Source organism: Molossus molossus, unplaced genomic scaffold (assembly GCF_014108415.1).
Source record: "Molossus molossus isolate mMolMol1 unplaced genomic scaffold, mMolMol1.p scaffold_m16_p_15, whole genome shotgun sequence".
In the NCBI taxonomy this organism is placed as follows: Eukaryota; Metazoa; Chordata; class Mammalia; order Chiroptera; family Molossidae; genus Molossus; species Molossus molossus.
Window position 1 is genome coordinate 20233798 of NW_023425350.1, and position 25115 is coordinate 20258912.

Sequence of the window (25115 nt, forward strand, 5' to 3'; positions counted from 1 at the left end):
GATGACATCTGCACTTACGATATAAAAGTGAGGCTGGGTAAACTGCTGGCACATTAGAACTACGATCAAGATAATGGAATAAAAATGTTCTAGGAATCATGTAGTCTTCATCCACATCAAGTGTTTTTAAAGGCCAGTTTCACTCAATTTCATTAAATCTTGAAATCTGAGTACAATTTTATAAAAATATTGTGTATCACAAAATGCATTCCATTTGTGGTGATAAATGCATACAGACTGTGCTGCATACAAAATCCGTCTCAGGTAAAAGCATTAATGTGATTGTGAGATGTGAGCTAAACTAGACTTTTTTCATGGAACACAATTTTTTTTTTAATCCTCACCCGAGAACATTTTTTCATTTTTTGTTCAGATAGAGCAGGAGGGAGGGAGGGAGGGAGAGAGAGAGAGAGAGAGAGAGAGAGAGAGAGAGAGAACCATCGACGTGAAAGGGACACATCGAGTGGTTGCCACCCGCACGACCCGGCCAGGGACAAACTGCAACCGAGGTACATGCCCTTAGTGGGAACGGAACCCGGGTCTCTCTGGACTGCAGGCCGATGCTCTAACCACTGAGACAAACCGGCCAGGGCTCATGGAACACAATTTTTATGTCAAAAAATTACCATAGACAAATTCTGATTATTCCAATTTAGATAAATAGCAGAAATTTTCTAACAAGATGATCAAAATGAGCCTGCCACTTCAAAGAAGACATAAGACATATTTGTTGCCAATGATAAAACTGAAGCTTTTAAGTGAATATTAGACTTCTGCAAAACCTGTATTCCTATGAGACTGACAGCTTCCCAAGAAAAGATTTTTCTGATGAAATTGGTGGTGATATTAACAAACGTAATTTTTTTAACGCTATGATAAATGTCAACATTTGAAAACTCTGCATAACTCAATAAACAAATACTTTCCAAATGTTCCATGCAAGATGTCACAGAAATCACACAAAGGTAACAGATCCCTTCAAAGGGCAAGAGAGTTCAAAAGACGATCCTTACATTCACGTAGAAAAGGGATGAGTATGAAAGGTAAGAATGCACGCTGATGGTATAGATTTTGACTTTCTCTCTTAACTGTTCTTTATTATTTCTCTACATTTCTCATGGTTCCCAAAAGGATGTTCTTTCTCTGTTTTCTCAAAGGACTCTGAAGACATTATAAATCTCAGAAAGGGGTACTTTCAAGAGAATACAAATATAGTGACTGTCAATTATTATTATTATTATTATTATTTTTTTTTTTTAATCCTCACTCGAGGACATTTTTCCATTTTTTGTACAGATAGAGTGGGAGGGAGAGAGAGGAAGGGAGAGAGAGAGAGAAACATCGACGTGAAGGGACACATCGAGTGGCTGCCACCCGCACGACCAACCAGGGCCGGGGACAAACTGCAACCGAGGTACATGCCCTTAGCGGGAACTGAACCCGGGTCTCTCCGGACCGCAGGCGGACGCTCTAACCGCTGAGCCAAACCGGCCAGGGCGTCAATTATTATTTTTAACATTCAGACCTTCAAATTATTTATTCAGAATTCAATGATCATATAATAATGACAAAAAATAAGGGGATACATCATCATCCATCATTTGCCTCTCTCTCTACTGATCTCCTTATCGTCTTCTTAGACCTTGGTTCTCTTCCCTTTTTATTCTTTTTTTTTTTTTTAATACTCACTCGAGAACATTTTTTGCATTTTATCTTCAGATAAAGCAGGAGGGAGAGAGGGAGAAAGAGACAGAAAGAAACATCGACTTGAGAGAGACACATCGAGTGGTTGCCACCCACATAACCCCAACCAGGGCCAGGGACAAATTGCACCCGAGGTACATGCCCTTAGCCGGAACCGAACCCGGGACTCTCCAGTCTGCGGGCTGACGCTCTAATTGCTGAGCCAAATCGGCCAGGGCTCCCTTTTTATTCTTTATCATGTTCCATTCTCATTTTCCCTCAAATTATTAAACACAAGCTTTCGATTTCTACCATTACTGGCTCTATATCTCGATGTATTTATTCTAAGGCCAAATTTAATTCAGGGGTACCCATCTAGTACATATCATCATCAAAATAGATTCTGCCAAATAGAAAAATATTTGGAAAAAGCTGTTACATAAATTAACCTTGATGGTAGCTGGTTTATAGGTCCAGGGTCAAACAAAGAAAACTTCCGAAAATCTTCCCAATCTAATTTGATTGGCTCTTAGTCATGAAATAATTTAGTTGAAATTGCATATTAAAAATGTATGAAAAAATACTTGTTAGTTCTGGCTGGTTTGGCTCAGCCGTTACAGCATCAACCCAAGAACCAAAGACTCATGGGTTCGATTCCGGTCAGGGGGACATACCTTGGTTGGGGTTCGGTCCCTGGTCAGAGTCGTGCAGGAGGCAACCAATTCATGTGTCCTTCTCACATAGATGTTTCTCTCTCTCTCTCTCTCTTCCTCCCTCCCTCCCTCCTTCCCACTCTGTCTGAAGATAGATGGAAAAATATCCTCTGGTGAGAATTTAAAAAATATATATATTAGTTAAAGACGCACCTCAAAACATCAAAATTGAGGCAGTGCTAACCAAAACCTCATCAATTTGGCAACTTTATCATTTTATTTATTACTTAAAACTTACTAAAAATAAATTTCAACAAAGGTATGGTACAATGTGCAGAGCACACTACATAAAAACAAAAAGAACAGCTTTTCTGTTTTAAAAAATTGAACAAATTGCTCAAAAGAAAAGGAATAGGCTGTTAGTGAGATTTTCTTTTTAAACTCACAGCTGCTGTGAATTACCTCTTTTGAATGATTATGCTTCATCGCTACTAGTACAGATGTACTACTGATACCAGCACTACTGCTAACAATCAACATTAAAGAGAATTAAGGTGATTGATTTTATCTATTCACATAATATGTATACAACTAGCATTACAGACTGGATCCTAATACTGGTACATATAAAATGCTGGTCAGAAATTAAGTAATTTGGGTGGCTATTTCCAGCATAAATATTTGAAAGTTTACGTTTATCATTTATAGACAGTAGTATACTACTCAGTCTCAATTTGCTAGAAAGATTTTTACAAAGCTAATTTCAGAGCTGTCATTAAACTAGTCAATGCTTATATGCTTCAAACATCATATGAAATACGCTGTCTGATTCTAAAATAATTCAGATAACCTTACCCTGTCAATGAAAAATTATTCTTCTTTCATGAAACACAATTTAACAAGTAAAATAAAGAATTTAAAATTACAGCCTGGCTGGTGTGGCTCGGTGGATTGAGGGTTGGCCCATGGACTGAGAGGTCCCAGTTTGATTCCTGGACAGGGCACATGCGTGGGTTGTGGGCTCGATCCCCAGTAAGGGGCATGCAGGAGGCAGCCGATCAATGCCCCTCTTTTTCACAATGATGTTTCTATACCTCCCTTCCTCTCTCTCTACCAAAAAAAAAGAAATCAATAAAGAAACTTATTTTTAAAAAAAGAATTTTAAATTACAAAGTGATTAACAGAATAAAAGGGCTTTGTCTTTTCCTTTAAAAAACTCATCTCCAGATTTTCAAAACAAAAACGTGTAAACCAAAATATTTAACTGTTAGTGTTCCTAGACCTAATTCCAAAGTGTTAGGGGGGTTAGGGAGGGTGTTCTCTCGATAAGAGATGGCCACATCGACTGGTTGCCTCCCGCACAACCCCAACCAGGGCAGGGGACAAACTGCAACTGAAGTACATGCCCCTGACCAGAATCGAACCCGCTTCATCAATCCTCGGGCCGATGCTCCAGCCGCTGAGCCAAACCAGCCAGAACCTGTAACCTGTACTTTTGACCAACTGGCTATGACCCCTTCTTTAGATCCGATAAATTTGCTAGAGCAGCTCACAGAACTCAGAGAAACATTTTACTCACAAAATCACTGGTTTTTTTGGGGGGTTTTTTTTTTATCCTCACCCAAGGATATTTTTCCATTTTTTGTACAGATAGAGTGGGAGGGAGAGAGAGCAAGGGAGAGAGAGAGAGAAACATCGACGTGAAAGGAACACATCGAGTGGCTGCCACCCGCACGACCAACCAGGGCCGGGGACAAACTGCAACCAAAGTACGTGCCCTTAGCGGGAACCGAACCCGGGTCTCTCCGGACCGCAGGCCGACGCTCTAACCGCTGAGCCAAACTGGCCAGGGCGTTTTTTTATGAAAGGATGTATGTAACTCAGGAACAACCAGTTAGAAGAGATGCACAGGGCAAGGTATGGGGTAAGGGAATGAAACTTCATGCCCTCTCCAGAGTGCCACTCTCCCTTAGATCTCACCAATCCAGAAGCACTCTGAACCCTGTCCTTTGGGGGTTTTATTAAGCTTCATCACATAATTGATTAAATCTTTGCATGCTGGAGACTGATTCAACTACCAGGACCTCCTCACTCCCCAGAGGTCAGGAGCGGGACTGAAAAGTTCCAAGCCTCAACTCATATGATTGGCTCTCCTGGCAACCCGCCCTTATCCGTAGGTGGGATAAATCATTATACTTCTCTATAATAAGAGACAGCTTATCATACTGAACATTTAGGGAATTTCTAGGGTTTGGGGACCTGTGACTCAGGAATTATGGACTAAAACCAAATATACATGAGAAATATATTTTGGTCATCTGAATGACCAAATATATATTTCTTATAAATCACAGGATCTAACATTTCCAGAACTAAACATTTTACCAACCATAGGGTAAAAATTAAATGTTCAGACAATGAAAAATAGTATTAAAACTTTCTATAACCTATAAAAGATACAATCACATTTATAAAAAGTCAAATTTCTAATGAAATAGAGTATAACAATAAGTATGCAAAACAAATTACTTCAGCAACAAAGCAATTATGATATAATTCCCAGCATTATCCCATAATAAAATGGTCTCTAACTATATTACTTACGTAATAGATGGATCCACTTGTTTGTAAGCATGAGCAGCACAAGACCCACAGTATGTATATCCTGCATGGCTACAAAACAAAATATTTTTTAATCATCAGACGCAAAAAGCAAGATATTCTGAAAAAATAACTTTTGAAAGGAATATAATAACAATGGTAAACATAACAAGTGTATAGATTAAAAGCAATGTAACTAATAATGAAACTTCTAGACGATAATAGGAAACACATAATTGTTCTTTGCACCAATTTTAACTTTGTTTTCTTTATTGATTTGAGAGAGAGAGAGAGAAACATCAATGAGAGACAACATCAACTGGCTGCCTCCTGCATGCCCCCCACTGGGGATTTGGCACACAACCTGGGCATGTGCCCTGATTGGGAATCAAACCTGTGACCTCTTGGTGCATGGGTCGACGCTCAACCACTGAGCCATACCGGCCGGGCCTTTGCTCCAATTCCAAATTTTAAAAGTATTTTATAATTTTTTTTGGTCTGGAAAAAAGTAGATTTGAAGATTTCCAAGGTTTACTTGAAGTTGCTAATGTAACACTAATGATGGATGAATTTTTAACATTCCTCGTCAATACCTTTGGCAGACTATTACATAACAATGATAAGACCAAGAACAAGTCAAATCAGACCAAAACAAATACCCTATAAGTAACAATTCACTTCCCCTTGTATCTTCAGTGTTAAGAGAAGTGACTTGGCCTTCTGTGTATTATGTCTTTCATTTTCTCTCTCCACTACACATCCCTTTCACCCTCTAGTCTCAGCATTATATTGGGCCTCTTATCACCAATAGAATGACTGTTTCTGGAACTCATTTTTCTTCCTTGATTCATTCAAGTTACATGAGTCTAGAAACATTTCCCTTAGTGCTTTCTTATTAGTGTGTGGCCAGTGGTATACTGGTAAATGCTTAACACTGGCTCTGCAGGAAAAATAAAAAAGTATACATATATGTAAATAAGCTTATTATAAATTTTATTTAATTAAAAAGATATGTACCACACAATATACAAATAATGAAAACTATGTAATACTCTTTTTTTTTTCTTTTTTATCCTCACCTGAGGACATTTTTCCATTTTTTGTTCAGGTAGAGTGGGAGGGAGAGAGAGGAACAGAGAGAGAGAGAGAGAAACATCGATGTGAAAGGAACACATCGAGTGGCTGCCACCCGCACGACCGACCAGGGCCGGGGACAAACTGCAACCGAGGTATGTGCCCTTAGCGGGAACCGAACCCGAGTCTCTCAGGACCGCAGGCTGATGCTCTAACCGCTGAGCCAAACCGGCCAGGGCTGTAATACTCTTGATTGCATACTCCACATAGCCAACTGTCACAGGACGTTTTCACTGCCTTAACTCTTATTCATAGCCAAGGTAGGGCTGCAACTGACAAGAGTGAAACAATGAAGACATCACTCATTCAACAATGACTTGAATGACTTCTTTACTGATTAGGGAATAGTTTCCAAATACTCGAAAGACTATTTCCTTCCTCACTTTTCTGTACTATTCATAAGATAAAGGCTACAGACACAACATAATTATAAGTTTAATATGCATTATTAACCTATCCCGATTATTTACTTTAGAAAAGCAAGCCCTGACCGGGTAGCTCAGTTGGCTAGAGCGTCCTCCCAATGCCAAGATTGTGGGTTTGATCCCCAGTCAGGGCACATACAAAAAGCAACCAACAAATGCATAAATAAGTGGACCAAGAAATTGATGTTTCGCTTTCTTTCTTCCTCCCTCTCTCGCTCTATTGAAAAAAAAAAAGATAGAAATTTGACAAAAAATAAAGCCCTGATTTATAGCAATTTGCCAATTAATGTGGAGTAAATCACTGCCCACCACGACCAATTTCAAGATGCCCAATAGCCCAGCTCGTATGGCTCAGTTGGTTGAACGTTGTCCCATGCACCAAGAAGCCGCTGGTTTGATTCCCAGTCAGGGCACTTGCTCAGGTTGTAGGCTCAATCCCCAGTAGGGGGCGTGCAGAAGGCAAGTCTCACATGGATGTTTCTTTCTTTCTTTTTTTTGTTATGTATGTTTCTCCTTTTTTACCCCATTGACACCCTCCTCCCCATCCCCAACATGGATGTTTCTGTTTCTCCCTCTCTCCTTTCCTCTGTCACTAAAATATACAATATAACATATTTAAAAAAAGATGACTAATAACCTGAAGAGAGAAAAAAGTCTTGAAGAAAATATTTATAAAGCATGTATCTGATGAAGGATTTATGTCTGAATACATTAAAAATGGCAAAACAAAAACAACAAACAACCAAATATAAACAAATAGGTAATTGTTTTTTGCACGAGTTCTGAAGATTGGTTACACAATATATGAATGTACTTACCACTGTACTGAATTGTTCACAGAATGGTTAAGGTAGTAAATTATGTTATGTGTATTCTACCACAATTATTTAAAAATGTTAATAGGGCCCTGACCAGTTTGGCTCAGCAATTAGAGGGCCAGCCCTTGCACCAAGGAGTCAAGGATTCGATTCCAGTCAAGGGCATGTACCTCAGTTGCGGTTCAGTCCCCGACCGTACTCAGGGTCGTGTGGGAGGCAACCAGTCAATATGTCTCTCTCACATCGATATTTATCTCTCTCTCTCTCCCCCCCAACCTCCCTCCCTTCCACTCTATCCAAAAATCAATGGAAAAATATCCTCGGGTGAGGATTAACAATACAAAAAAGAGTTCATACTATAAGATTTCATTTATATAACTCTAGAAAATAAAAACTAATCTACAAGGTGGAACAAAAGTAGGTTTCCAGCCCGGCCAGTGCGGCTCAGCAGTTGAGGAACAACCTATGCACCAAAAGGTTGCTGATTTGATTCCTGATCAGAGCATTATAACTAGGTTGTGTGTTTGATCCCCTGGGAGGCAACCGATAGATGTTTTTCACATCAATGTTTCTGTTTTTCTTTCTCTCACTCTCGCTCCCCCCCCACACACACACACTTACTCCCTCCCTCCATTTCCCTCTCTCTAAACTCAATAAAAGCATACCTCAGGTGAGGGTTAAAAATAAAAATAAATAAATAGAATGACCCTCATCTGAACTAGTTCAAGATGTGAAAGTATTCACATAAGTCAATCACAATACAAGATAGCGATGTGCTTAATTAGGAGTTACATATTATGGGACATACACTAAGCATACTGAAATCACTTTATTGGTGATGAATAGTAATCACTCTATACAAGGGAGCTTATCAAGTTGCCTGATATAGGAATATTCTCACAACACAGTTCTAATCTTAAGGAAATGGCTCAGCAAATACGGTTTTGCTGTTATCCTGTGCTGATCTTGATACTCTAGCTTAATCAGGGGCTCTATTTTATCTGATTATGTCTCCAGTCTTCCAGGGCTCAAGAGACCAATACTAACTGCTTCAGATTCCTAACACCTGTTTCTGATCTTAATGTTACTGGCTTCCCCCTTGTCAATTCAAAAACATGCTACCTTGCCTGGCCATGTGGACCTTAAAAATCATGTGATCCATCTGGATCTGCTCCGGTCTGCCTCAAACCCAAATTACATCTTTGATTTTCCAAACTGCTTTGCTCTCAGTTGTCACTCATAGCCTATCCCTGTACTTCCCTTCCGTACACTTTAAACTGGTTCTTCCATCTTAGATTTGCTTTTCAAACTCTAGTTCCTATTTTCCATTCTTGAATTTAAAGGCCCTGACTCCTGTGCTCTGATCTCTAAATCAACCTGTCCTTCTAGGCTGAGCCTCTCAGTTTTACCAATCCTGTTCCTACCCAAGCTCAGTTCAGAAAGGCTTCTTAGAACTGGATTCTTAAAGTGTGGGAAGGACAGAAATAGTAAGACTAGAAGGGCAAGGGCATGAAGGAAGGGCGTACAGGCTGAAGAAAGAACATGAGCAAGTCCAAGCGCATGATGCAGAGGAGAAGATATGAGACTGGCCTGAGTGGAACAAGAGAGAAGTGCCAAGCCCGAGTCAGACAGGAGCCTTGCTGTGATAATACAAGTTACTGAAAGGCTATGCTTGTGAGCAGGAGAGTGACAACTGGAAACTTTTATTAGTCTAGCACTAAAAAACATGAGCACAAAGGACACATTAGAAGTAGGTTACATAAAGCTCTCTTGGAAATTGTGGCAAGAGGTACGTAAGAATGTCACGCTCTAGAATGGTAGAGCATTCCCAGTAGTAATGGGAAATGAGAAATGAATGCTCTAGAGCATTGGTTCTCAACCTTCCTAATGCTGCGTCCCTTTAATACAGTTCCTCATGTTGCAGTGACCCCCAACCATAAAATTATTTTCGTTGCTACTTCATAACTGTAATTTTGCTACTGTTATGTCTTAGGCGACCCCTGTGAAAGGGCCGTTCGATCCCCAGATTGAGAACTGCTGCTCTAGAATCTGAAAAGAAAAACTGGCATATCTTAGTGATCAAGTGGGTAAAAGAGGGTGAGGATAGTTATGCTAATGGTATAACTAGCATTTACTGAATGCTGACTTTATGCCATGCACTCTTCTATGTAACTCAAAGTATTAACTCATTTAATCCTCACATCAACTCTGTGAGATAGGAATTATTATTTTTCTCATTTTATAGATGAAAAAACTAAAGGAGAATGGTTAAGAAACCTGCTCAAGGTCACAGACAGTAAGTAGCCACCTTAGGACTAAAAGCCAGGAAGAGAGCTAAACACCCATTCTTAACCAAATTTGAAGGAACAAGGGAAGGAGTCCATAGTTCCTGGTTGTTCCAGGAAAAGACAACAACCTAAATCCTGGAAGAGCTCTGGCCAGGTAGCTCAGTTGGTTAGAGAGTCATCCCAATACACCAGGACCATGGGTTTGATCCCCAGTCAGGGAGCATATAGGCATCAACCAATGAATGTTTACATAAGTGAAACAACACATCAATGCTTCTCTCTCTCTTAAAAAAAAATAAAAAATACAAAAGTTTTTAAGTAAAAATTTTAAAAACAAAAACCTGGAAGAATACTTACAGAATCATACATCCTATAAGACACAGGGAAGGACAATAATTTTTAAAACATACTTGAGGTAAATATGTTTTATAAGAGAACTCATATTGTGCCCAGCCAGTGTGACCCAGTGGACCGAATGTCATCCCATGGACTAAGAGGTCCTGGTTCCACCCCTGGTCAGGGCACATGCCCAGGTTGCAGGCTCTATCCCCAGTAGGGGTGTGCAGAAGGTAGCCAATCAATGTTTCTCACATCAGTGTTTCTATTTCTCTCTCCCTTCCTCACTCTCTGAAAAAAATCAATAAAAACGTATTTTAAAAAAAAAACAAAAAACTCATATTTTGACATAGAAGTAGGGAACAGACTGACCAACCTAAGAGGGAAATGGGGTGGGGGACGGGAAGAGATAAACCAAAGAACTTATACGCATATATGCACAACCAATGGACACAGACAACAGTGTGGTGAAGGCGGGGGAGGTGGGAGCAGGGAGGAGGGTGTCAATGGGGAAAAATGGAGGGACATCTGTAATACTTTCCACAATAAACATAAATTTTTTTTAAAAAGAGAGAGAACTCATATTTCATGATTTCAGCCTTTCTGAAGCTGAAGACTTAAAAGTCTACTTGAAGGAAAGACAAAACAGTTGTGAAGAGTGGAAGGGTCTTAATTTATTGAGAAAATACACTGCAGACTTTTTTTTTTTTAATCATTAAGCCCTGGCTGGTGTTGCTCAGTGGTTGGAGTGTCAGTCCACATACGGAAGGGCTGTGTATTCAATTCACAGTCAAGGGCACATGCCTGGGTTGCAGGTTCAATCCCCAGCCCCAGTCAAGGCATGTGTAGGAGGCAGCCAATCCATGTGTCTCTCACAGTGATGATTCTGTTTCTCTCTCTCTCTCTCTCTCTCTCTGTCTCTCTCTCTCTCTCTGTCTCACCCCTCCCTCGCTCCCTCCCTCTCTTCCATATCCTTGGGTGAGGATTAACAACAACAAAATCATTAAGCATACCACCCCTCTGAACCCCCATCATGAGGAACTTTAGTTCATGAAAGGACCAAGATCATAGTCAAAGAAGAGAATTTCTAATACCATCCTTTATCCTGGCTCAGATATATGATAATGAAGAAAGCCACAGTAATAATTATCACATCTCACCACTGATCCTCTGTTCCTGCCCACTTCTCTTGCTAATAGAATCTATGATTCTACACTTATGTGAAAGCAAGGTTTCATTAAGGGACCACTCCTAATAAAGGAGGCTTCACCAAGGGAACATGTAAGGTTTTTTTCTTTTGTGCTTAATAGCCAGAAGACCAAAAAAATTTTGAACTCCACAGATACTTGAGTATGCATTGTAAAAGTATGTCCCAGTCAGTCTTTTAAAAGCTACTAAAATCCTAAATAAAAAGTCATCCCTGCTAGCTTATCCAGGTCACCCGGGCTCCAATGTAACTTTCATGAAAACAAATACAAAATTATACTGTAATACCTAAAATTTGTCATTAGGCTAAACCATGCCTCTAAATACTAATCCTTCTTTTAACAGGGAGCACATTTACTTCTCCCTTTACTCCTACACAGCAGACCCTGGACATCAGCAAGTCCAGCTCCAAACTGTCCAGAATGTCTATATCCCAGGGCTGCAATCAAATGAGATACAAGGCCATTGTCCATGATCATTCACTGGTTAAGTGACAGTTTCCCACACAGCAACCTTGCAGTGTGGTATAATTTAAATTCCTATGTCAAGAAAATTACCAATTACTACATGGACATGGACTTTCACTTGTTAGTCTCTGATTGCCAAGGTTATAGGTGAATAGTACAAACTGTAACTGCCAAGAGTTTACCTCACATTCTATGAGAGGTTTTTCATCAAAGAGGATATAGTGAATAATGAAAGAGTGCTTACTTGGATTCAACAAAATCAGGTTCTCATACTCCTAGTTCTTTTTTTTTTTTTTAATCCTCATCCGAGGACATTTTTCCATTTTTTGTACAGACAGAGTGGGAGGGAGAGAGAGGAAGAGAGAGAGAGAGGGAAACATCGATGTGAAAGGGACACATCGAGTGGCTGCCACCTGCGTACATGCCCTTAGCGGGAACCGAACCCGGGTCTCTCCGGACCGCAGGCGGACGCTCTAACCGCTGAGCCAAATTGGCCAGGGCCCTAGTTCTACTTAATAGCAGCAAAAATGCAAAATAAAAAGAATGAACTAGATAAAATGAGAAGATTGGACCAGATGAAATAAGAAGATCTCTAGTAATAAGAAAAGTCTCTAAGATCTACTTAAGCTAACATATGACCTGGCAAGCTAGAAACTAAATCTAAAAACACCTGTGAACATATGGGAACAGCCTGAATGACAACTGACCCTAAACAGTTTGCAAAAGCAGCAGTCTCCACATTGCCTCTCTCAATTTTATCCTGCTCTACCTAGCCTTTTATTATTTTCTTTCACAGACACTGCTCAATGGCCCTCAAGATTTCTTCTTCAATACAAAATATTAGATGATTATATCCCCAAAAAATGTCAACTAGTCATTATTCAGAATATCTTAATTTTACAAAATGGAATCTCACAAGCATTAAGTAAACAATACTATGAGCTAAAGAAACATATTACAGTTATTCAAGTCCAACAAGAATAACTTTTCTACCTAAAGTTATGCAAAATAAACTTATTAAAGTTCTCAAATCAACCTAAGATGTTGCATATCTAGATTTTTTTACTGCTAAAATAGATAGGATTTCAGATATTGGCATGAATAACCTATTGCTTAATATAAACAAGGAAGAGAAACAAGTTGCACACCTCAAGTAACTTAAATTAACTATATAATTTATGAAGATTCATTGTCTCATGATATACACTGGTAGGGGTCTACAGGTATGCTTCACTCCACATAACCAGGTAGTCTATATAAACGTTTCTTACCTGTTAACTTTTTAAAACTAGTTTTTATATTACAAGTAATACAGGTACACAGTAAAAAAGTGAAATGAAGGGTAAACAATGAAAAGTGAAAGTATCCTTTATTCCATACTAGTCCAATAGGTTAACTACTAACAAGATAAACTTTATTTTTATTTTTGTTTGTTTGTTTTTATCTTTATTACTGACTGTATTACAGATGTTCATCATTTTTCCCCCTCCTCCCCACTCCCACCCCGCTCCTGCCTTTCCCCACACCATTCTCTGTGTCCATTGGTTATGCATATATGCATATAAGTTCTTTGGTTTATTTCTTCCATCCACCCCCTACCCCTCTTCCCTTTGAGGTTTGTCAGTCTAGCAACCAATTTGTACTTCTTAATCTCTTCACCTTTTCCACCCATTCCACCAACCCCCCTCCCATCTGGCAACCAATAAAATGTTCTCTGTATCTATGAGAATGTTTCTGTTCTGCCTGTTCATTTTGTTTGTAGATTCAATTGTCAATAGATATGTTTTGTTTGTTCATATTTTTTATTTTATCTTCACAAAGACCCTTCAACATTTCATATAATAATGGTTTGGTGGTGACGAACTCCTTTAGCTTTTCCTCGTCTGGGAAACTCTTTATATGGCCATCGATTCTAAATGACAGCTTTGCAGGATAGAGTAATCTTAGTTGTAGGTTCTTGCTTTTCATCACTCTGAATATTTCTTGCCACTCCCTTCTGGCCTGCGAAGTTTCTTTTGAGAAATCAGCTGACAGCCTTATGGGAACTACCTTGTAGGTAACTAACTGCTTTTCCCTTGCTGCTTTTAAGATTCTCTCTGTCTTGAACCTTTTGCATTTTGATGATGATGTGTCTTGGTGTGGGCCTCTTGGGGTTCATCTTATTTGGGACTCTGTGCTTCTTGGACTTGTATGTCTGTTTCCTTCACCAAGTTAGGAAAGTTTTCTGCCATTATTGTTTCAAAGAGATTTTCAATTTCTTGTTCTCGCTCTTCTCCTTCTGGCACCCCCAAGATGCGAATGTTGGCACGCTTGAAGTTGTCCCAGAGGCTCCTTACACTCTCCTCATTGTTTTGGATTCTTTTTTCTTTTTGCTGTTCTGATTGGGTGTTTTTTGCTTCCTTATATTCCAAATCGATGGTTTGTTTCTTGGCTTTACCTACCCTACTACTGAATCTGTGTAAATTATTCTTTATTTCAGTTAGTGCCTCCTTCGTTTCTGACTGTGCATCCTTCATTTCTGACTGGTCCTTTTTTATGCTCTTGAGGCCCTCACTAAGTTCATTTAAGTTCACTGAGCATCCTTATAAGCAGTATTTTGAACTCTGCATCTGTTAGGTTGCTCATCTCCATTTCGCTTAGTTCTTTTCCTGGGGTTTTTGCTCCGTTCATTCATTTGGAAACTGTTTCTTTGTCTCCTCATTTTGGCTGCCTCCCTGTGTTTGTTTTTATGTATTACTTAACACGAGGTATGGGGCTAGCTGAGACCAGATGCTGCTTGTTTGAAAGTATTTAGGAAAACCTGAAGCAGGATCCAAGACAGGCCAATCCTATGGTTGAGCAACTGGCAACATCTTGGGTGGGCCTGAAAGCTGGGTGGGGCAAAGCCTCAGGGAATCACCAGGGCAGGGCCAACAGTATGAGCCAGGTTGCTAGAGTCCCAGATATGGCGGCTGTCTGCCGCCCCAGGGAAGGGCTCACCAAAAGAACAAAGGCCTCTGACAGTAGTCTGTCCAGGAGAAAGCCCCTTCTCCAGCCCTCGCTCCAGTGCCAAACAGCTCAGTTCTTCCCTGTATGTCTCTGGCGCCCCTGAATCTACCTCCCCTCCAAGCTCAGAGAGAGTGAGTCCAGTATGTCCATGTGCAGGCCCTTTAAGAACAGGTGCCTGGGGCTCCAGCCACCTCAGCCTCCCTGAGCCTCAGTTCCCACTGGTTTTTCCAGCCAAAAGTTATGGGGATTCTCTTCCTGGCAGTGGAACCCTGAACGGGGCGCCTGGTGTGGGATGGGGACCCCTCAGTCCTCAGGAAGGACCTTCCCAGCCGAGGTGTCCCTCCTGATTTTTATCTGCCACATGTGGGTTTGGGACCAGCCCGTTGTGTCTCCGCCCCTCCTACCAGTCTGGATGTGGCTGCTGCTTTAATTCCATAGTTGTAGGACTGCCATTCAGCTTGATTTCAGGCGGTTTTGAATGATGGTTGTTCTGTAGTTTAGTCGTAACTTTGATGTGGTTGTGTGAGGACGCGATACCGCATTTACCTACGCTGCCATCTTGACCGGAAGTCTTAAACTTCATTTTAAATGTGTGTGTGCGGGGGGTTTCAATACTCATAGTATCTGCTCTATAGTAAAAAAATAATAATAACAATTAAATAAGCCCCTTCCCCAATTATCTGATTATATGTTTACATTCACTAAGAGGTTTCTTAAATCATGCATACCGGTACAGCTCCACTCTAAGGGCTGCTGAGATAGTCCTGCATACTGAGGACAAACAATTGTGGCAATCATAGCAGAAAGGGTTTTGGAACTCCTAGTTCATGAGATTGTTTCAATATATATCCCTGGGACACACACTGTCTCCTGTGTCTCAAGATAAGTAAGGTAATTATAAATTCAAGCAAAAGAGATGTGTGTGTGTGTGTGTGTTTAATCCTCACTCAAGGATATTTTTCCATTGATAAGGCTAAACAAAGGATATTTTTAATTAAATTATTTTGAATCCCCCAAATGTGCCTGACTACATGTCATATAGGTTAGAATTTATTAAGATTGATCAACAGTTGGTTTACGGGTCAATATTTATTCTTTCTATTTAATCTACATCAATATAAAAATGAGCAATCTGTTTAAGCACTTTCAAAAGTGCCGGTTTGGTTCAGCGGTCAGACCATCAGTCTGCGGATGCAACAGTCCCGAGTTCAGTTCCCACTAAGGGTGCATACCTCAGTTGTGGTTTGTCCCCAGCCCTGGTTGAGGTCGTGTGGATGGCAACCACTCGATGTGTCTCTCTCACATCAACATTTCTCTCTCTCTCTCTCTCTGTCTCTTTCTTCCTCCCACTCTATCTGAAGATACATGCAAAAATGTCGTTGGATGAGGATTAAAAATAAGAAAAAAAATAGTGTGCTATCTAGGTTCTGAGTTTGTTTTTTTAAGGTTCCCCTTATATCATGTATGCCTATAATGCAAAATCTAAGAAAAACTGGCTCTAGAGAGCTAGAATTTATAAAATTTAAAGTATGTCTTTGATACATTTGATCTGAAATAAAATCAGAAATCTGAGCATATTCTTACCAAGAAAACCTCTGTGCCTATATAATAATAAAATATTTGTTGTTACTTTTCTGCCTAAAACACAAACAGTAACTCTGCAAAGCAAAATAATTACTTCTGGAAATTATATAATAGGATAAATGACTACTTAGTTTTCACATGTTAACAAAACGGATAATGCCTATATGTGTATTAACGTTACAAAGTCACTATATAGCAGAAACATGCAACCAAAGCCAAAATTATTTTCAAATATCCATTTTAAAACTTAAGGTAACTTGGAAATCTTTTGTAAGACAATATTATTTGTAACGTAGGCTCAAACATTTCAATTCCCAGGCCACTGCCAATGATTTCTATTTTAAACTAACTACAAGAAGGAAACAAGTCAAGCTACTTTTTCATGAATAAGTAACCTCAAGTTAATTATATAGCTCAGCTCCCACATTTAGAACAAGTTTTAACTAGGAGGGTAGCATACCATAATAGTCAAATACCAGCAAAGTAATGGGCAAGACAATACAACCTAGCAAATGAGTTACTATAAAGAGATCCACTGTTTCTCACCCAACCAAGGATCTCTCTTATACAAACTTCCCCTCTTATCCCTCTATCCATTTATCTTTCTCTAGTGGGTCATTTTATCAACATTATAACACTTTAATATTGTGAATAAAGATTCTTCCAACACCATATTCCCATTGCCCTATTTCCTTAATTTACAGCAAAATTCCTCAAAAAAAACTGGACTCACAACCTTCATTTCACTCTCAGATTCTTTCTTAAAACCACATCAATCATGCTTTCATCCCCACCACTTCACAAAAATTGTTCCTATATCCTGGCCGGTTTGGCTCAGCGGTTAGAGCATTGGCCTGCGGACCAAAGAGTCGTGGGTTCAATTTCGGCCAAGGGCATGTACCTCGGTTGCAGTTCATCCCCGACCCCTCTGGGGTCATGCAGGTGGCAACCAATCAATGTTTCTTTATTTTCTTTCTTTCTTCTTTCTTTCTCCGCCCCCCACCTCTCCCTCCCACCCTCCCTCCCTCCCACTCTGTCAAAAAAAGAGAGAGAGAGAGAGAGAGAGAGAGAGAGAGAGAGAAAACTGTTCCTATCAAAGTAACCAGCAATGTTCTTCTTCCATTTTATTGATCCTTACCTTCTAAATATATCCAGAATACACTGCTTCTCATCATTTCCACCACTAGCCCTTAGTCAAAGCCATGATATGTCATCTCTTTTCTGTACTAATCTAGTAAGCCACCCAAACCAGACTCCCTATTCCCACAAAACAGAACATTCATATAGCAGGCAAGAGTAATCCTTTCCAACCTAAATCAGATCGTGTCACTTTTCTGCTCCAAACTTCTCATGACTTGCCATTTCGCTTGGAATAAAAATCAAAGTTTTTATGATAGCCAAAAAAGCCTGTCCACAATCTAGCCCCGCTGCCTGTCGCATCCTCCGCTTCTGCTCTCACATGCCACTCCAGCTACATTGGCCTCCTTGCTTTTGCTCAAACATCCTAAGCATATCCTGCCCCACAGCCTTTGTACTTGCTCTTCCCCATCCTGAACTCCTCTTTCCCTGGGTATCTGTATAATTTCTCTCTCCCATCATTTAGGCTCAAACATCAGCTTATCAGGGAGGACTATTCTTACTATCATATATAAACTAGCAACTCCCTACCCATATTGTCCCTCCCTCTCAATTCTCTTTTCTGCTTTATTTTTCTTCTTAGCACCCATTAGCACCTGACACTGAATCTAAGTATTAAATCATTTACATCTGCCTTCCCCCATACTAAAATGCAACCAAGCACTACTAGAGAAGTGATTTTGATTTATTCAAAAAGCATCACAAAGAAGAGTACCTGGCATTTAGCCTGGTACATATTTGCTGAATGACTAAATAAATAATTGCAAGTCACTATGCTACAAGTTTTATAAAGATTAGCTCATTTAATGATCAAAAAAACTATATAGAGGTACTATTATTATTCCAATTATACTAATGAGACAAAGACACAAGAGATTAAATAACCTGTATGTCACAAAGCTTTCCTGTGACTATTAAATGAGATCAAGTTACAACATACAAATGAAATACTTAACAAAATGTTTGGCACATAAAATACCTAACATTTATGGAATACTTTTTTTTTATTTTAATCCTCTCCTGAGGACCTTTTTTTTTTTTTTGCATTTATTTTCAGGTAGAGTGGGAGGAAGAGAGGAAGGAAGAGAGAGAGAGAGAGAGAAAAAAACATCCATGTGAGAGAGACACATCGACTGGTCACCACCCACACGACCCCAATCAGGGGTGGGGACAAACTGCAACCAAGGTATGTGCCCTTAGCAGGAACTGAACCTGGGACCCTCCGGTCCACAGGCCGACATTCTAACCGCTGAGCCAAAGTGGCCAGGGCTATGGAATACTTATTACATGTCAAACAGTAATGTAGGCTCTTTCTGTGTATTTAATCATTTAATTCTCACATTGTTTAATAAGTGGTTGCTATTATTATTTTCACTATTTGTTATTTATCAGGGTACCAACGTTAACTCAATAGAAGTCATAAAAGATGCTGCTGTGAGAAGAAATTCCACAAACTCCAACTTTTACTCTTCTCAGAAAAATGTTTAACATGTGCTTAAAAAACAATGTTTTGAATATTAGCACTGGAAACCAAATCAAAATTAACTGAATTCATACCATAAACAGACACATCATTAACTGTATATTTGCTCGCTCTCAGTTCTAAAAAGCCCTGGCCGTTTTGACTCAGAGGTTGGAGCATCAGCCCACCGACTGAGTTTGGTTCCTGCTAAGGGCATATACCTTGGTTGCAGTTTGTCCCCTGCCCCGGTTGGGATTGTGTGGGTGGCAGTCACTCGATGTGTCTCTCTCACATCAATGTTTCTCTCTCTCTTCCTCCCTCTCTCCCTCCCATTATTAAAAAAAAAAGCCCGCTAACATTCAAAGACAAAATAGTCATAGATTTTCATTACCAAAAAAAATCTACCCCTGTCAAAACTCTGGTTGCTACTCCATATGGCACCATATTATGGTTAAAGCATATTTTTCATTATACGCAAAATTATCTGGATTAAAGTAGATCTTTTTAATGTTTAAAACAGAACTTTTTTATACCAATTATTACCCAAATCACCAAGTTTACCTAATGTAAACAGCCCTCTGTTTTAAAAGTCAGTTTTATTACCAAAAATAAATGTTGAAATGACTGCCTCTGAGAAAATAAAGTAGTGAATTTCTTTTATCTTTGAGTTAAAGTGAAAGCCACAGAATTCATGAAATTTAATGAATATAATTTTGTCAGCTCAACATATCTTTTGGGTTTTGATTTATAGCTCCACCTGTAGATACTCATTGTTGATTAACAATTAACATGAAATATTATGGGTAAAGACCCCTGAAACTTACGGTGCAATTATGGCTCTAGCAGGTCTCTTTGTAGACTGTACTTGTGAAAGCCAACCTTCCAGCTGGGCATTCAGCTGCGGTCCTATAAAAAGAGAAAGAGGGAAACTGGAGTCAGCAAAGCAATGTACTATAGATAACCATACAAGACACAAAAGCCTTGCTGAACCTATCTGGGACTAAAATAGCTTAATGGACAATGGGGTCATCAGTTTGGATGTTAATACTTGCAACTTAACCAACTACATACAAAGTCTCTAGCAAGCAATATGGCAAGGCCACACATACTGATTAAACAAAACTTGCTTTTATCCATTTGCTTAGTTATTTAGAACAGTCTTCATTCCAGAACAACAATATGATCCAGAATTGGGGAGGGGGGCGATTTAAACAAAAATAAAATGAGAAAGAGAAAACCATTAGTATATGAAAAGAAAACAACTGAGTAAATATTTATTTTAGAGCACCAAAACTTGCTTTAATCACTAAAATCACATCTATGGAGTGATCACTTCCAACCTTTTCTTCTATCCATTCCAGCCCCCTACTCCTATGATCATATCAACCAGTAACTACATTATCTCAAAAATCTCATTTCAAGCATCCTACTCTCTTCACTTTCTATCTTTCCAGTTCACTCCTAGAAATCTGTTGATTCAAAGACTGCTCTTAAACTGTCCCAGTCTCCTGCACTAACCTGTCCCTTTTTTTACTAGATCATTATCGTTAGCATGCAAATATGAGATATTAGCAGACTGAATTCCCCCCAACTACTACCCCAGTTCCCACTGTCCATCATTCCCTACCACCCCAGTTCCCACTGTCCATCATCCCCTTTCTTCTTTTAATCTTAAATTATTCTTTATTGATTTTTCAATTTTTTTAATTTCTCACTATCTAAAATACATTATTTTAAGTGTTATAAAAAATGAGAAATATTAATACAGTTGTCCCTCGCCACTTTGCGCTTCCTTTCACGGCTTCACTCTATCGCGGTTTTTTCAAATACAGTATATAGTGTTTGTCATTATGGGATAGTACAGTATTTGAAAAAACCGCGATAGAGTGAAGCCGCGAAAGTCGAAGTGCAAAGTCGTGAGGGAGGACTGTGTATAAATAAAGAATCCTACTTCGCGGAAATTCATTGATCGCGGTAGAGTCTGGAACTGGTTACCTCTATAAAGGAGGGCCGACTGTAAGAACTGATATGCATATAGGTGTAACCAATGGACGCTGAGAACAATGCAGTGAAGTGAGGGCGGTATGTCAATGAGGGGGGATACTTTCTGCAATACTTTCAATAAAGATACATGTAAAAAAAATTATGCCAGTTTAGAATAAAAATAAAAACACCCTCTTCTTCTTGCCCTGGCCGGTTTGGCTCAGCAGTTGGAGCGTCGGCCTGCGGTCTGGAGAGACCCGGGTTCGGTTCCCGCTAAGGGCACGTACCTCGGTTGCAGTTTGTCCCCAGCCCTGGTTGGTCGTGTGGGTGGCAGCCACTCCATGTGTCCCTTCACGTCGATGTTTCTCTCTCTCTCTCTTCCTCTCTCTCCCTCCCGCTCTATCTGAACAAAAAAATGGGAAAATGTCCTCGGGTGAGGATAAAAACAAAAAAAAAACCACCACCCTCTTCTTTACTTCTTACCTAGCCTGAGACTCAATCATTCCCTTGCCTATCACCTCACACCTTTGCTCCTCTCCTCCTCCATCACAGCCAAAAGTTCAAACCAACTTTCCACTTAACACAGTACCTCCACCTGAACAGCTGAATGGACTGAAAAGAAATATAACCATATGCACTTTGAAACTATACCCATAAATTTCAGCAAATCATGAGCAAGGTTCAGAAATCATACCACATTAACCGACTGAATTTGCTCCATTGTTAAAATACACACTTATCTCATATAGCTTGCTTCTCCTTTTACCTTAAACCTTCATTCCCTCCTCATTTCAAGCAGATGATCACACTTCATTTCCTCGAGGAAAAACAAGCTCATGTGGGTGACTGATGATCCTGGTTTGCCCAGGACTTTCCCAGAGTTAGCAATGAAAGTCCTGCATCCTGGGAAATCTCAGTCCCAAGCAAACCTGAACATTAGTGACTCTAAATTCAGAAGAGAACTACTTCCTCTTCCCACAATTTATTCTGCTTTTCCTCCTGTTTCAACAAATTATCCCTGCCCCTATCAAAAGCCAAACAAATCACTTCAACAATGGATCCACCATTTGTCTTACTCGAGGACTCTGTTCTTACAACTGGCCCAGTCTCCTGCACTAACTTGCCCCTTCTTACTAATCATTACCATTAGCATTCAAATATAAAATTCTAGCAGATTGATTTCTCCCCAACTACCACCTCATTTTTCTGGCTTTCTCTTTTTAAAATTTTAATCATAAATTATTTAAATGTTACAATAATCTAGATAACAAAAACCCATGGACAAACTGCACAAATAAATTAAATCTTAACATTCTATCTTATTTACTTAAGAAATAAAACATTAAAGACATAGTTGAATCCCTGCTCATCCCATTTATACACCTCCTTCCTTAGAGATAACCACTTTCTGATTTTACTGTTCATCACTGTATTATACTTTTACTAATATATGTATTCATAAATGTGTATTTCCTTCTGCATGTTTTAAATGTTATATAAATATACTATGCATGTCCTTCTACAATTTGTTCCAGTCACTTAACATCCTTTTTAAAAATTATTCATGTTGATATATGTAGCTCTAATTCATTCATTTTCAGTGCTGTAGAGTAGCTGTAGAGTATTGTAATGTATAAATATACCCAATTTATTCATCTTCCTGTTCAAAGACATTTTGATTGTTGCCACTGTCTCGTTGGTTTTTTTTTTCTCCTTCTCCCCCTCCACCCTCCTTCTCTCCCTTTCTCTCCTTCTCTCCCTTTCTCTCCTTCTCTCCCTTCCTCTCCTCCTCCCTCGTTGTTAATAGACAATGCTACAAGTCTCTCCTGAACATGTGTTAAGAGTTTCAGTGGGATTTATCTAGAAGTAAAAGTACTGAATCATAGGGCAGGCACATCTTCAACTCCACTACAACATTGCTAAATTGCCCACTAAAGCAGCCAGATCAATTTACTCATCAGTGCAAGGGCAAATAAAAATAAGTTTAATTTTCCCTGTTAACAATAAGGGAAGAAAATCACAAGCCACACTTTCTTTAGAGCATTTTCTTTAGAAAACTTGTAATTGTACATTCTTGCTCTGCACCTTTCAAGAATATATAAACCTTTATAAAAGCTAAATAAGCTTTTAACCAGCAACCCAGGACTGTCTTTCTCAAGGACCTGGTGGCCATCTCTTTGAAATGTGATCACCAATGAAAATAGCACTAGTTTCTGTGGGAGGACGGGAGCCTAATATGAGCGGGCCACCTAGCCACACAGGTGATTTCAAAATTTCCTCCTGTTGCCCTGGCCAGTTTGGCTCAGTAGTTAGAGCGTCAGCCCACAGACCAGAGAGTCCTGAGTTCAGTTCCCACTAAGGGTGCGTACCTTGGCTGTGGTTTGTACCCGGCCACCGTTGGGGCCGTGTGGGTGGCAGCCATTCGATGTGTCTCTCTCACACTGATGTTTCTCTCTCTCTCTTCCTCCCTCTCCCACTCTATCTGAAGATAAATGGGGGAAAAAAATTTCCTCCTGTCATAAAAAACATGTTTATTTTTCCTTTAGATAAAGCCGGGTAGCTAAAGACAATATATATGGTCACTCCAATTACCAAGTGCATTTAGGATAAACTAAGTGTGACAAATGTTGCCATCAAGTCTTCTTACTTGAGCACTATCATAGTTCTTGAGAACATGTATGTAACAACATAAAAAGGCAAGTTCTCTGTAGGTTTCTGCTCTTAACAGACTGCCTGTAATGTGTATCACATTTACGATTAATGCTTAAACAAAAATAAAATTGTGTCTGGTCAGAGTGGCTCAGTGGATTGAGCATCATCCCATGGACTGAGAGGTCCCGGTTCAATTCCCAGTCAGGGCACATGCTCAGGTTTCCAGCTTGATCCCCAGTGGGGTGCGTGCAGGAGACAGCCTATCGATGTTTCTCTCTCACATCAATATTTCTATCTCTCCCTTCCTCTCTAAAAAATCAATAAAAACATATCCAAAATAAATAAATAATAAAATATAATTGTTTTCTTTCTCTTCTAACTTTGAAGAGAGGTTTTCCGAGAAAGCAAGAGGTTGTGGTTTAAATTATATTTCTCCAACATGAGCAACGGTTAAAAATTCCCATTTCCCTAAATCTTTATCAATATTAGATACTCTCAGAATTTTTAATTACTTCCAATTTGATGGGTAAGAAATGGAATCCCTTTGCTTCATCTCATTTATATTTCCTAAATACCACTGAGGTTAATTGTACGTGTACTGATTTGGAAATCCTTCTGTATATATTTAGGACTATATTCATAAACAAGTCACATGACAGCCCATCTGTAAATTGCCAAAGTACAAAAAAAAAGTCTGATTCAGCAATTAAACAATGTGGTTTCTTTTAAAACTTAAATTTATAATAACATTTACCAAAAAACTTATATGAAATAATCTCATTATTAATCAATGAAAACTAATAAATTTTTAGCTGCATAATAAATTTCACATCAACTTAAAATAAGTACTGCTCTAAATATTTCCATTATTACAGGAAGTTCGCAAAACAGAATTTGAAAAACCTTGTAAGAACAAAGAAAATAACTGGGTGTCTCGCAATTCAGACATACTACTGCCACCAACTTCACTGATTTTAAGCACTAAATCAAGCTTTCTTATCAGTCCTCCTGAAAAAGGACCAATTTTGCCCTGGCCGGTTTGGCTCAGCGGTTAGAGCGTTGGCCTGCGGTCTGGAGAGACCCGGGTTCGGTTCCCGCTAAGGGCACGTACCTCGGTTGCAGTTTGTCCCCGGCCCTGGTTGGGTCATGCGGGTGGCAGCCACTCGATGTGTCCCTTTCACGTCGATGTTTCTCTCCCCACCCCCACCCCCACTCTATCTGAACAAAAAATGGAAAAATGTCCTCCGGTGAGGATAAAAAATAAAATAAAATAAAATAAAATAAAATGAAAAAGGACCAATTTTTACAGAAGGATCATAAGATTAAAGCCAAATTCCAATCTATTTCTCATATATAGCTGCTTTATTGTTGGTCTATAAATTGTCAAGTAAAAAAATTAATTTGAGGCAATATGGTATCCTTTTGTTTTAAAATATGTTTTTATTGATTTTTAGAGAGAGAGATAGAAACATCTATGTGAGAGAGAAACATCGATTGACTGCCTCCTGCACACCCCCTACTGGGGATTGAGCCCACAACCTGGGCATGTGCCCTGACTGGAAATTGGACCTAGATCCATGCGGCAATGCTAAATCCACTGAGCCACACCGGCCTGGCAGTTGCCACAACTTTTTTATCATCTTTTTTTAAGTGATTACCTGCCTATTAGCACAGTAAACTCAATTGCACAGAACTGGT

At 39.4% G+C, this 25115-nt stretch overlaps 1 protein-coding gene across 3 annotated transcripts in view; it reads right to left on the minus strand.

Moving 5' to 3' along the window:
- The window catches only part of MEMO1 (mediator of cell motility 1), a 118518-nt gene that overhangs the window by 42939 nt on the left and 50464 nt on the right, over positions 1–25115 (minus strand). For all 3 annotated transcript variants that reach the window (XM_036262259.1, XM_036262262.1, XM_036262260.1), the window contains exons 2-3: positions 19607–19688; positions 4941–5009 (exon numbers count right to left, since the gene is read on the minus strand). In XM_036262259.1, coding sequence (XP_036118152.1) covers positions 4941–5009; positions 19607–19688 — 151 coding nt within the window. The remainder of the gene's footprint in view (positions 1–4940; positions 5010–19606; positions 19689–25115) is intronic.